Below are 13,467 nucleotides of genomic sequence, written 5' to 3'. Positions count from 1 at the left end.
TTGGGGGAGTCACACTCTCTCAGCCTCAGGGGAAGGCCATGGCAAGCCTTCCCTGAACAAGTCTCTATCTTGGCAAGAAAGAGAGGGAGTCTCGCCTCCAAACCCGCAGAGAGAGAATCTTGTGAATGCCGAAAGACTAAGACAGTTCACTGGGCCTTTTGGGGCATAGAGACCAGCATCGTTAGCCGGCATGAGGGTGAAGATGGCGTCTGCACAGCGCACTCCCTGACTCTTCCCACATGCCGGTGTGACGCTGCACACTGCACCACATCGCAGGTGACGACATGGCGTTCCTCTGGTGCTACATCCAGATGACGCAGTGCCAAAGCAGTCCAGAAAAGCCACACTGTTGGCGGATATGGCACTTTTTCCGCAGCGCAGAAAGGAGCTCCGTTTTGCCCCACAGAAAGGCCACGGCGTAACCTTATCATAGTGCAAAAAGGAGCCGCAAAAAGCAATGTGTTTGCCATGGCCTTGATCTGGTGCTAAAAGGGGCGGCCTGTACATCCCCTTAATTTCTAGAAAATGGGGCTAAGATTGGAGTCGTAGGGTTGGCCCCAGCCTTCATCACTCCCAAAGATGTCAATAGGAGGAGGGCTGGGTAGGACTCATGTGTCTGATTGATATTAATGGGTCTATTTTTTATTTATTTTTTCTTCCAATAATCTACATAAAATCATAATGTATAGATAGACAGCAATAACAACAACAACAACTACCCAGTAACAACAACCATAGCAACTGCAATATTATATGTCTATATTTAATGTTTCCCATTGCCTTCCGCTAAGGCTGAGAGAGTATGACTTGCTCATTCACCCAGTGAGTTTCTATGTTGCAGCTGGGATTCAAACACTGATCTCCAGAGTCGTAGTTCCACTATGCTCAAACCACTAGGCCACACTGACTCCTACAACATGGACATCGTTTCACTGGGCCATTGTATGTCATGGACTTCGCCCAGCTTCCTCACCCATGGAGGTCATTTTAGAAGCCCCCTTCTCCTCCTCCATTTCCAGGCCCAGGTCCAACTCTCCCAGTTTGGCAGGGACCCTCCCCTGGTTCATCCTCTGCCTCCCACCTTTTCAGCTGCTCTTCAAAGGCCACAGTTTCCTCCTCCTGCTGCCATTTCTCCCCTTCTCTTCAGCTCACTGCCATTGCTGCAAACTGAGTCCAAAGGGCAAAAGGAGTCTGTCCTCCATGAAGACAGCCAAGGAGAAAGGAGAAGAGGGGCCCTTCCCAGAGGCTCAGGCAAAAGCAAACAGCTGCAGCCTCTCCTAGTTTGCCTCTCCTTCCTCAGAAAGAACCTTGCAATCTTGATCATATTCTGAGGTTATTTGGTCCCAGCCTCCCTTTGATTCTCTTGGATCCCTTTCCGAAATCTCATGGCCCCACAGAGACTCCCAAGAGAGGAGAGGAGGCCTGGCAGCCGGAGAAGAGGGGAGGAGGAGGGGGCTTCCTTGCTTCAAGCCCCCAAAGCTGCCTCCCTACAGAAGAACCTCCAGACCCCCATCCTTGGCTCCAAATTGGGGGCTCTTCCCTTTAGCCATCCTTCTCACAGAGGAACCAAATTTGGGGGTCTCCCATCGCCATCTCGCGGCCCCCACCTTCCCTTTCCTGCCAAGGAAACCCAGAAGGAGCCCTTCTTCTTCCTAAGCAGCCAACGGTCAAAGCCATCAGCCTTCTAGAACCCTATTCAGGCTCCAAGCCAACCGCCAGCCTTTCCCAGAATTCCACGCTCTCCCTCCTCCCAGCAGAGGAGACCGGGAGACGGAGCAATGGGTGCAAATGCCAGGAAAGGAGAGTTTGTTTTCTCAAACTTGTAATTTCATATGTGTCCCCTTATGAGGGAGAATGGGATATTATTATTATTATCAACAACAATTATGATAATCAGTTTCTTGTTCCTAAAACCACAGAGCCTTGTGAAATCTCAAAGACTATGTTTATCACACGGAGGTTTTTGCAGCTCTTTGCAACTCAGATCCGAAGTCACCGTGGGTCCAATGATGCAAATTCATGCAATAATGTGAGTGTTATCACAGGTGATTCTTTTCTATGGGGGCTCCTTCCGTGGGGCTTCCGCAATGATTCCAAAGTGACCCCTCATTTTGGGGAAAACCGGTAGCAAGCGAATGCACAGAAATCGCTTCCAAGCTCACTCCGATTCCACTCCGAATTGGTCTGGTGTGGAATGCAGCTTCGCTTCTGCTCTGTTTCAACACCGCAAACCCCCCGGTTGCAAATTTCCCATGATGCAGCGCTGCAATTCCCCCCTTTTCCTTCCTGTGGTCCTTTCGCTTTCAGGGCAACTGAGGGGGGGGATCGTTGTTCGCTCTGTTGTTGCTGGGATAAGGCTGAAACCTTTCGTGGGGAATAGGCAGCCAATGGGAGCGGAGGAAGGTCCAGGTAAAGGGAAGGAGGCCACGCCCCCTCAGGAATGGGGAGCCAATGGGAAAATCACATTAGTCCCCATAGACTTCGGTTTTATCAATCAAGAACATTCCTAATACAGCGCCGCCCTCTTGTGGATACTCAGGGCACTGCAGCCTCCTTGGGCTTCTCACCAACTTCTATCCTGGAGCGCCATCTGGTGGCCACTCTTGGCAATTCACTAATAGCAGTTAACCAAATTAAACAGTATATAAAACAAAAACATGAAACAAGCTAGACAAGGTAACATTACATGGATTTGTAATTGGTTGCCCAGCCGAACCGAAAGAGTGCTCAACAATGACTCCTTTTCATCCTGAAGAGAAGTGACCAGTGGGGTGTCCAGTGGGGTTCTGTCCTGGGCCCAGTGCTATTCAACATCTTTATCAATGACTTGGATGACAGAATTGGGGCCATACTTATATTTGCAGATGACACCAAATTAGGAGGAGTAGCTAATACCCCAGAGGACAGGATCAAAATTCAAAATGACCTGAATAGACTAGGAAGCTGGTCCAAAGCTAACAAAATGAAATTCAACACGGAGAAATGTAAGGTACTGCATTAAGGGCAGAAAAATGGAATGCACCGATATAGGATGGAGGTCACCTGGATGAATGAAAATACGTATGAAATGGATCTAGGAGTTCAAGTAGACCACAAGCTGAATATTAGTCCACAGTGCAATGCAGCAGCTAAAAAGGCCACTGCAATTTTAGGCTGCATCAATAGAAGTATAGTGTCTAAATCAAGGGAAGTAATAGTGCCATTCTATTCTGCTCTGGTCAGGTCCCACGTGGAATACTGTGTCCAGTTTTGGGCACCACAATTCAAAAAGGATATTGAGAAACTGGAGCACCTCCAAAGGAGGGCGACTAAAATGGTGAAGCATTTGGAAACCGCAATGGGACAGTCTCAAAGCTTAAGGCAAAGAGCATCATACTGAAGTCACAATCGGACAGTCTCAAAGCTTCAGGCAAGGAGTATCAGACTGAAGTCACAATGGGACTGTCTCAAAGCTTCAGACAAGGAGCATCATACTGAAGTCACAATGGAACAGTGTCAGAGGGTAGAGGAGGATGAGCAGCCGGGTTGGGATCCCGCCATAGAAGACGGCGCCCTGGAGGACCCAAAGGACGCCCAGAGGGGCGAAGTTGGGCCTGCGGAAAGAGAAGTAGCTGTATCTGGGGAGGAGGCCGACGAAAGGGCGGGGCTAGGGGATAGAAAAGGGGAAACGCCAGAGGCAATGGGGGGTGGAAGGCAGAGTCTGTGGGGCTTAATGCGTTGTGGGACGGAGGACAGACCGGATACAAGGCAGAGGTAGAAGCTCGCGTGTGGGACACCTTCACAGCTGAGATTAACCAGTGCCACTTCAGAGGTCAGCATGCAGGCCCTGGCAGGCGAGGTGAGGCGCATCTGTCAGGCGAAAATTGGCGGCCTCTGTGGGCTCATCTCACGGCTGATGACCCTGAACCATATCAAGCCCGACCGGTAATCCATCCTGGACCCCGGCTGTTGTGGGATATTAGGGGCTGGTGTTGGCCTCCAGACCGGGGAACCTGGGGATGCCTTAGTCAGGAGCCTGGGACTGCCCTAGCTGACACGGACACCGGAGCTCCTTAGGCAGCCCTAGCCAGGTGAAGAGAACCAAGCGGCCAGGTAGCCACGCATTGATGAGACTTTACTTTCTTTTTGGCAGTGTGTTGAACTGCTAGAGTTGTGTTGCCTTTGGGCCTACGTTTATGTTTAATTAAAGTTATTTGCAGCATACTTCAGGCTCCCTACTGTTTGTTATGGAACCCATGGGGCCACCTCTCCCCCCCCCCCCCCCGAAGGAGCTCGGGGCCCAGCGACAAAGAGTCTCAATGCTTCAGGCAAGGAGCATCAGACTGAAGTCACAATGGGATAGTCTCAATGCTTCAGGCAAGGAGCATTAGACTGAAGTCACAATGGGACAGTCTCAATGCTTCAGGCAAAGAGCATCAGACTGAAGTCACAATGGGACAGTCTCAGTGCTTTAGGCAAGGAGCATCTGACTGGAGTCACAATGGGACAGTCTCAATGCTACAGGCAAGGAGCATTAGACTGAAGTCACAATTGGACAGTCTCAATGCTTCAAGCAAGGAGTATTAGACTGAAGTCACAATGGGACAGTCTCAATGCTTCAGGCAAGGAGCATTAGACTGAAGTCACAATTGGACAGTCTCAATGCTTCAAGCAAGGAGTATTAGACTGAAGTCACAATGGGACTGTCTCAAATCTTCAGGCAAGGACCATCAGACTAAAGTCACAATGGGACACTCTCAAAGCTTCAGGCAAGGAGCATCAGACTGAAGTAACAAAGGGACAGTCTCAATGCTTCAAGCAAAGAGCATCAGACTGAAGTCACAATGGGATAGTCTCAATGCTACAGGCAAGGAGCATCAGACTGAAGTCACAATTGGACAGTCTCAATGCTTCAAGCAAGGAGTATTAGACTGAAGTCACAATGGGACAGTCTCAATGCTTCAGGCAAAGAGCATCAGACTGAAGTCACAATGGGACAGTCTCAGTGCTTTAGGCAAGGAGCATTAGACTGAAGTCACAATTGGACAGTCTCAATGCTTCAAGCAAGGAGTATTAGACTGAAGTCACAATGGGACAGTCTCAATGCTTCAGGCAAGGAGCATCAGACTGAAGTCACAATGGGACAGTCTCAATGCTTCAGGCAAGGAGCATCAGACTGAAGTCACAATGGGACAGTCTCAATGCTTCAGGCAAGGAGCATCAGACTGAAGTCACAATGGGACAGTCTCAATGCTTCAGGCAAGGAGCATCAGCTGCCCCCAGTTCGCCTCTGACATCTTCCTCCTGCACATCTTTGTTATGCCCAAGTTTGTAAGGGAAACCTGTTTAACCTGAGAGCGTGTAATGAAAATTTCTCTTTCTGTGGACTTGTTCAGAGCAGGGCTAACACAGATAGTGAGACACCAAATTTGGGTTTAAACACTATACATGTAACATTTATTAAATCACAAACATAATACAAGCATTGATTATCAAGAGCTCTTTCATTCACTCACACATCCATACAATACTCACACACACTTTCCTTCCGCCGGACATTGATCAGTTGTCCTCGAAGGCTGGAGATGACATCGTTGCCGCGCTTTTGGTGCCAACAAAATTAGGGTGAAAGCTAAGGATCCTTATACTTTTCTTCTCTCTGGCTTTTGGTTGCTGAAGTCTTGCAATATTGCCGCCATTACTCAACTTCTCCTTTTCGGGAGGAGACAGCTGTTCAAAGGCAGGTTGTTCTGTTCAAATTAGTCCATTGTCCTGTCAGTTGCTTTATTGTGACTCAGGAGAAAAAGCACCTTCCCGGTCATAGTTCGACACACCTGAACATCTCCCCACTTCAGTTTCCAAATTCCTCAGCCTTTCCTCGTCTCAGTTGCCAAATCCCTCCTTCACATCAATGCTCTGCACGGAACCATCTTGTTTAGTTCTTTAGCTTGTGTTAAAACACCATTCCTTGTTTCTTCTTCTCCTCTGGGTTTAAGTCAGAACTCACACATTTGTCTTACATCTTTAACTTGGACACCATCCACTTCATACGGTCCTTCATTTCCTTTCTGTCTTCCTCCATTCGATAAACGTCTACCTGGAGTTCATCTTTGCTGGGGTTCTTCTATCAAGCGACTCCCCCACTGCCAGGTCCCAGGCTGTCACTCTGGCCCCCAACGCCCTTCCTTTCCCCAGTCTGGGGCTGGAAACCCAAATCCTCCAGTGGTGGCCTGGATGGTGTGAGCTTCAGTAGGTTTCCCAGTCTTGGGCTTGGCTCCTAGTTCCTCTGAAGAAGGCACCACCAGACTCTCCAGAACCAACGGGTTCTCCAAGGCTCTTCTTGTTCCTGGGTCTCCTTTGGAGTTAAAAGTGTGATACTTTGCAAACGGTGAGATCTGGAGTCAGTCCTGTGCTCAAAAAATAAAACCCATTTGAAACAAGAGCAGCTTTATTGATGAATCCAAGCAGAAACATCCATTAACACCTTTTTGCGAAGTCTGAAGTCCAAAGGACCTTGTTCAACCCCTCCCTAAGCCAGCCCCCAATTCCCAAGCTAAAGCAACACAAGCGGAGGTTGCATAGATCCCAAGGTTGTCTATACTTCCCTTCCCTTCTCCCAGACAGCCTCACCTTGAAGAGCAGTGTTCCCAAGCTAGCTTCACTCTTCCTTGATAACCATTTACAGCTGCAACCCCATCCTCCTCTCCAAGTGCCTGCCTTCATCTAAAAGCCACTCGATCTGTCCTTCTAACATTTCCCCCTACATGCTCTCTATAACCCATCACTCTACACTACCTACTATGAACTACAACTATAACTCCTACTTTAATAACCAAACCCTAATATTTTACTCTTTATGACAGAACCCTTATACACTGTTTCTGACACGCAATGGGCCAGTCCCAATCCTTCAGGTATACAGCACCAGTCTGAAGTGACAATACTCCCGTCTCAGTCTTTCAGGCAAGGAGCATCAGCCTGAGGTTGCAATGGGCCAGTCCCAATCCTTCAGGTAAAGAGCACCACCCTGAAGTCACAATAGTACTGTCTCAATCCTTCATCCAAGGAGCATCAGACTGAAGTCACAATATGTCATGAATAGCTTTATTCATGCATTTATTAATTTGGGATTTATGCCATAAAGGTTATAGGTTTAGATTAGAGTTAAGATAGATGGGATTTATGGTGGGTTAAAATAATATGTTTTAATATGTGCTTTAATAGAAGATACTAGAAAGAGGTAGAGAGATCATGGCTAAAGAATGTCCTTGTTTGCTAGGATTGGAATGTGTGGGAATCACCCTTCTAACAGAGGCTTGAGTTTAAAAGACTGGTCTCTGTTGTTATGTGTTTATGCTTATTATATTTTCATATAGTATCATATTAGATTGGGATTGATGGGATATATATATATATATATATATATATATATATATATATAGTTAAGCCATAATGTTAATTAAACTGTTGTGTGGCTGAGTTCTGTGGTCGAAAGTCACAGGTGCAGTGATTGAGAAAAGGCACATGAGAGCTTAATTGTTTTTAGAAACGCTGCCAGAATCCCGGATGGAAGGACACTGTGTGGGAAAGGGCTATCCAGTTAATTAGCTTTATTGGTTAATGGGGTCAGGTTAATTGATATGGTTATAAAAGTGATATATGTATACTTTCTTTCATTCCTGACAAAAAAGTCACTTCTATTGCATGTATTTCCTTCAATAAAAGCTGATCTTTTTTAAAATACTGCCTTTTGTGTTGCAAGAGGGGCTGCAGTTAGGAGCCTGACAGATATCTCTCTCCCCTTCCATTCACCCCGCTATCCCAAAAGAGCTGGAGAGCATACCAAATCAACCACAGAACCTTTCCCTTCTCTTGTGTAATGCCAGGTCAGTCAAAAATACAATGCAGATAGTCCAGGATCTCCTACTGGAGGAAGAGGCTGACCTGGCTTGCTTCACGGAGACCTGGCTGGGTGATGATAGCTCTGCCACCTGGGATCAGGCCTTACCAGCCGGGTTCTCCATCAGTGAGCAGGTAAGGGGACGTCGCTTTGGTCCATAAAGACAATCTTGCTTTGGCCAGGATACCTAGCCATACGATGGACCACATCAAATGTATTTGCCTCAGCTTAAAGACTAGGGAAACTCTGGGGATTCTGTGGGTTTACTGTCTGCCCTGTTCTTTAACAGATTCCCCAGCGGAGCTAACACAACTGGTCTTTGTGCTGCTGCTGGATTTGCCTAGGCTTTTGGTCCTGGGTGACCTCAACATCCCCCTTGATGCCCCTCCTCAGCATGCGCAGGGATTGCCAGGGCCTAGATGCTGCTGCTTATTCCTCTGGAGGCCTTTGCAGGAAAGGAAGTTATGCTCTGCGGGTTCAGCAGCCTCCCCTTCCTTCCTTTGAGGAGACCGCAACGGAGCCCAAGGTGCAGAGCTGGACTCAGGAGGGAAAGGCAGGAAAGGAAGGCTCTGCTTTGGAAATATAGTTCTCTCTGTGTATCCTGTATGCTTGTGTGTGTGTGTGTGTGTGTGTGTGTGTGTGTGTTTGCCTCTGCTGTTCTTATGGCTGGGAATGGAGCTGAGGACTGAGGAGAGAAGAAAAGGTCAGTTTCGGGCAAATTCAGAACTTCTGTGCATCAAAGAGTCCAATGTGTTGAAAAAGCAAAGAACTTTATTGAGAACACATAGAAATCCAGTGTTTAAGCCAGAACTGCCCACGCCAAGCAAACAGTACATCAAAACCCCAACACCTATAACTCCCCCCTCTTCCAAACCTATCCCCACCTCCAATTCCCAGTCTCTGCCCCACAATTAACAAGCCCCCCTTTGCCATTTCCAGAAACTATCCCTTTCTGTCAATACCTGCCCCCAAACTTTCTTCAGCCAACATCCCCCACATTGCAAAAGCTATCATTCCCATAACTATTCTACACATCTATAACAAATCCCAGCCCCCGAACTACCTAACCTATACCACAACCCACAATCCCCAGCTAAATTTACAACCCAAAGTAATTATCTATACTATTAGCAATTAAAACCTAAAATTAACAAAATACAACTTTAAAACACAAACAGACATATCGACAGACAAAGCTTACAAACAAAATCACAAGGGCCTTTTCTTGGCACCACTGGATGGAAAATATATTTTTTGTATTCATTATTGACAAAAAGTAATGTTAATTCACTACTGGGATTTGTGTGGCTTCTCTCCTGTGTGGATTCTCTTGTGTCTCACTAGGTTTGACCACCAAGAAAAACCTTTCCCACAATGCTGGCATTTGTATGGCTTCTCTCCTGTGTGGATTCTCTGATGTCTCTCTAGGCTTGACTTCTGAAAATAACATTTCCCACAATGTTGGCATTTGTACGGCTTCTCTCCTGTGTGGCCTCTCTTATGTGTCACTAGGTTTGACTTCTGAGAGAAACATTTCCCACAATGTTGGCATTTGTACGGCTTCTCTCCTGTGTGGCCTCTCTTATGTGTCACTAGGTCTGTCTTCTGAGAAAAACATTTCCCACAATGTTGGCATTTGTACGGCTTCTCTCCTGTGTGGCCTCTCTTATGTGTCACTAGGTTTGACTTCTGAGAGAAACATTTCCCACAATGCTGGCATTTGTATGGCTTCTCTCCTGTGTGGATTCTCTGATGTCTCACTAAGACTGCCTTCAAAGAAAAACATTTCCCACAATGTTGGCATTTGTACGGCTTCTCTCCTGTGTGGCCTCTCTTATGTGTCACTAGGTTTGACTTCTGGGAGAAACATTTCCCACAATGCTGGCATTTGTATGGCTTCTCTCCTGTGTGGATTCTCTGATGTCTCACTAAGACTGCCTTCAAAGAAAAACATTTCCCACAATGTTGGCATTTGTACGGCTTCTCTCCTGTGTGGCCTCTCTTATGTGTCACTAGGTGTGCCTTCTGAGAAAAACATTTCCCACAACGTTGGCATTTGTATGGTTTCTCCCCGGTGTGAACTTTTCGATGCATGACAAGGACTGACTTGTAGGCAAAACATTTCCCACAATGTTGGCATTTGTACGGCTTCTCTCCTGTGTGGCCTCTCTTATGTGTCACTAGGCTTGACTTCTGAGGAAAACATTTCCCACAACGTTGGCATTTGTATGGTTTCTCCCCGGTGTGAACTTTTCGATGCATGACAAGGACTGACTTGTAGGCAAAACATTTCCCACAATGGTGGCATTTGTATGGCTTCTCTCCAGTGTGGATTCTCTGATGTGCCACTAGGACTGACTTGTAAGCAAAATTTTTCCCACAATGCTGACATTTATGTGCCTTCTTTCTTGTGTGGATTCTCTCATGACTGACAAGTGATTCTGTAAACAAGGAAAATGACAGACAAGACAATCTCAGCATTAAGAGAGGAAGATGTTACCCCAAGATTTAGCCCCACATTCCCCCCTCCCTATTTGAGATTAAATTAATAAAGTTGATGTGAGTGACCTGAGCATGACCCTGTTCTGGATGCCCCCAAATCCATATAATGATTGTATCCTTACTCATAGGAGCTACCAAAGAAGAGTTTGAGGGAACTTTGATGAGGGAATCAGTGGAAGCAGATAGTCAAAGGACTGTTGAAATAATATTCCATTAAACATGTGCAAAAATACTTTGATTGACAGGCGGCATCATATCCTGTGAGACTGTCATAGAGTGCTGAGTCAGAGCCCAAGGCATGATGGAAGCTAACTGCAGAGGTCCCTTCATGCTGTTTGGCTCCAGGAGATAACTCACAACCAGTATACAGCTCACATGCAGATTGGTGTGGATTGGATTGGAGTTGTGTGAGCAAGACATGGTGAAGTTGATGAAAGTCAGAGTAGAGCTTGCAAATATTTGTATTATTTTGCAACTCGAGATAGAGAACCTCCAAGGATTTAATTGAAATGAATTGTGTTTCTGATTTATTTTTAAGTGAAAAGTGGTCAGTGCATTGCCAATATCTATGTCTGGATATTTGTTTCCATATTTTGCTATGTTATTGTTGAGCTGCATCTGGGAGTGTCACCCTCGGATTGCACTGTATATTGGCTTTTGAACGCAATAGGAATTCAGAGCCAAGAAGGACCCAAGAGCCAATGTGCTAATCCTTTTTGTCTGAGATATTTCCACCAAGCACCCATTATATTCAATTTGGTTTCAAACCATTCTCTCCCCCAGGAATCTTTCTAAAATGATATAAACCTTTCTGAACACTTGGTTTCTGACCCCAAGAAACAATCACAGAATAAATATCTGCCGTGACTGGCTGTTCTTTGACATCAGTCCAATTAAAGACAGACAGTCTGTCGGTTTACATTGCTAAACACCTCACTACACTCACCAGCCCCACTTGCCATGGATGTTACTGACTTCTCTCCCCTTTCTGGACCCTCAGCTATTGCAATCAATGTCCATCTAGGTAAAGTTTTACCATTAGCAAAGCCTCACACTTTTCACCCACCTTTGTTACTAGTTCTTGTGTGTGTGTGTGTGTGTGTGTGAACACCTATATCTGTACATGTGTGTATATTGCTTTTCCCCTAATAAAACATAAAAACCTATTTCAAATGCCTTTGGAGTTCTGTGTGCTTCCGGGCCTGGTAGAGTTGAGCTGAATCCCAAGGTTACTTTTGCTCCAACCAAACTATATGTCTGCTTTCAGCTAAGTACCACATTCCCCTAAAAACATAGCTCTTGCGGGTGTCCTTCCCAGACTCCAGCATTTTGGGTAACAAATAGCCTCTGGAATCAACCATGGAGCTAAGCTCAAGTTGGAAAAGAAACATTAGAGGAAAAGCAGGTTTGTGTCCCCCTTTCCTCCCTTCATAGATATTACTCATAATTGCTTAATGGAACCCCTAAATATGTCTACAAACAAGGATTTGAGTCGATTCTCAGAAGTTCTCTCAAACCACTTCTTAAAATTTGTCAGGTTTGTGGCTGCCTCACAATCCCCAAGGCCCCTCTCCTTTGGTGTCTCTCTAATAGCGCCTCACTAAACTACAAATTCAAATATTCTACAGGATGTTGCTATCACAATTAAACTACACTTGAAAGGGATCTAGGACTCCAAGTAGATCACAAGTTGAACATGGGCCAACAGTGTGATGCGGCAGCTAAAAAGGCCAATGTGATTCTAGGCTGCATCAATATGAGTATAGTTTCTAGATCAAGGGAAGTAATAGTGCCACTCTATTCTGCTTTGGTCAGGCCTCACTTGGAATAATCCTGTGTCTGGTTCTGGGCTCCACAATTCAGTTGGAACATGCCCAGAGGAGGGCAACCAAAATGGTGAAGGATCTGGAAACCATCAAGCCCTATGAGAAGCACCTTAGAGAGCTGGGTATGTTTACCCTGAAGAAAAGAAAGTTAAGAGTGGATATGATATCCATGTTTAAATATTGGAAACGGTCATCATATTGAGGATGGAGCAACCTTGCTATCTGCTACTACAAAAAAAGGAGACACCACAGTGGATGCAAGCCACATAGAAAGAGGTTCCACCTAAACATTAGGAGGAAACTTGGGACAGTAAGATCTCTTCCACAGTGGAATATACTCCCTTAGAGTTTGGTGGAGTCCTCTTCTTTGGAGGTCTTTAAACAGAGGTGGATGGTGCTTGGAATGTGTATTCCTGCATGGCAGAAGTGGGTTGAACTGGATGGCCCTTGTGGTCTATTCCAACTCTATGATTCTATAATGCTAGTGGATTCCGGTTCCTTACCCACAGAGGCCACGTTCTCATAATTCTCCATCATTATATAATTATACATAAGCCTCTGCTTCTTTGTCAACAGTTTCCATTCGTCGTCGGTGAAATATACAGCCACATCCGCAAAGGTCACCTGCAACAGAAAATAGCCCTCATCCAGAGAGTGATTAAGAAAAAGGGGAGGAAAGCACATGGTGCATCCAAATATTATTTGATCACTTTAGAATTCAGTCCAGGAAATAAACTTTAAATGCTGTCCTCAAGAAAAAAGCTACTGCCTTTGCGATCCAGTTTGTCTTGAATCCTTTCAATATAATATACAATATAATTTAGGCCATGGCTGGGATACTGAGGATGGATTAGGATACTGACTATCCCAACAGTTACAGTACATTTAGCCACCAAAGAATTATGGTGCATCTAGCCATTTCTTGCCAAATTTTAGAACAAAATGTCATTATTAAAAAACATTTCTGGGAAGCAATCTGGACTTTAGGTCCACTGGGACCACCCCCAATTTAGATCCAGAGATGTTCTCCCACATCCCCCAACTTTTCACAGATTGGAAAAGCAAGACACATGTGGATAAGCAATCCAGAAGGCGGTGGAGATGGCCAAAGTTATTTATGAGGAAGATCACACAAGCTAGGAAGGGCACAGCAGTTTGCTTTTGCTTCAGCCTCCTGGGAAGGGCAATACCCTGCTTCCTTCCTTCCTCTCCTCTCCCCACTTTTGAGTTGATGGGGGGCAAACTGAATGGCACTCAGGA

General features: G+C 45.8%; 1 protein-coding gene and 1 pseudogene across 1 annotated transcript; both read right to left on the bottom strand.

Moving 5' to 3' along the window:
• LOC149282427 (uncharacterized) overlaps nt 1–13,467 on the bottom strand; it is a 179,170-nt pseudogene that overhangs the window by 70,425 nt on the left and 95,278 nt on the right.
• LOC149282430 (uncharacterized) lies at nt 9,170–10,295 on the bottom strand. Its single transcript, XM_089498141.1, has one exon. The coding sequence runs from the start codon at nt 10,139–10,141 to the stop codon at nt 9,170–9,172; it is 972 nt and encodes a 323-aa protein (XP_089354267.1). The 5' UTR covers nt 10,142–10,295.

This window comes from Sceloporus occidentalis, unplaced genomic scaffold, assembly GCF_023333645.1.
Source record: "Sceloporus occidentalis isolate IW3139 unplaced genomic scaffold, rSceOcc1.0.p SCAF_114, whole genome shotgun sequence".
Lineage (NCBI taxonomy): Eukaryota > Metazoa > Chordata > Lepidosauria > Squamata > Phrynosomatidae > Sceloporus > Sceloporus occidentalis.
The sequence above is the reverse complement of the archived record's forward strand: the minus strand, read 5'-3'. Positions and strand labels throughout refer to the sequence as shown.

Excerpts from the sequence above, each read along its gene's own strand:
- LOC149282430 (XM_089498141.1), bottom strand. The coding sequence starts at position 10,141 with ATGCATCGAAAAGTTCACACCGGGGAGAAACCATACAAATGCCAACGT.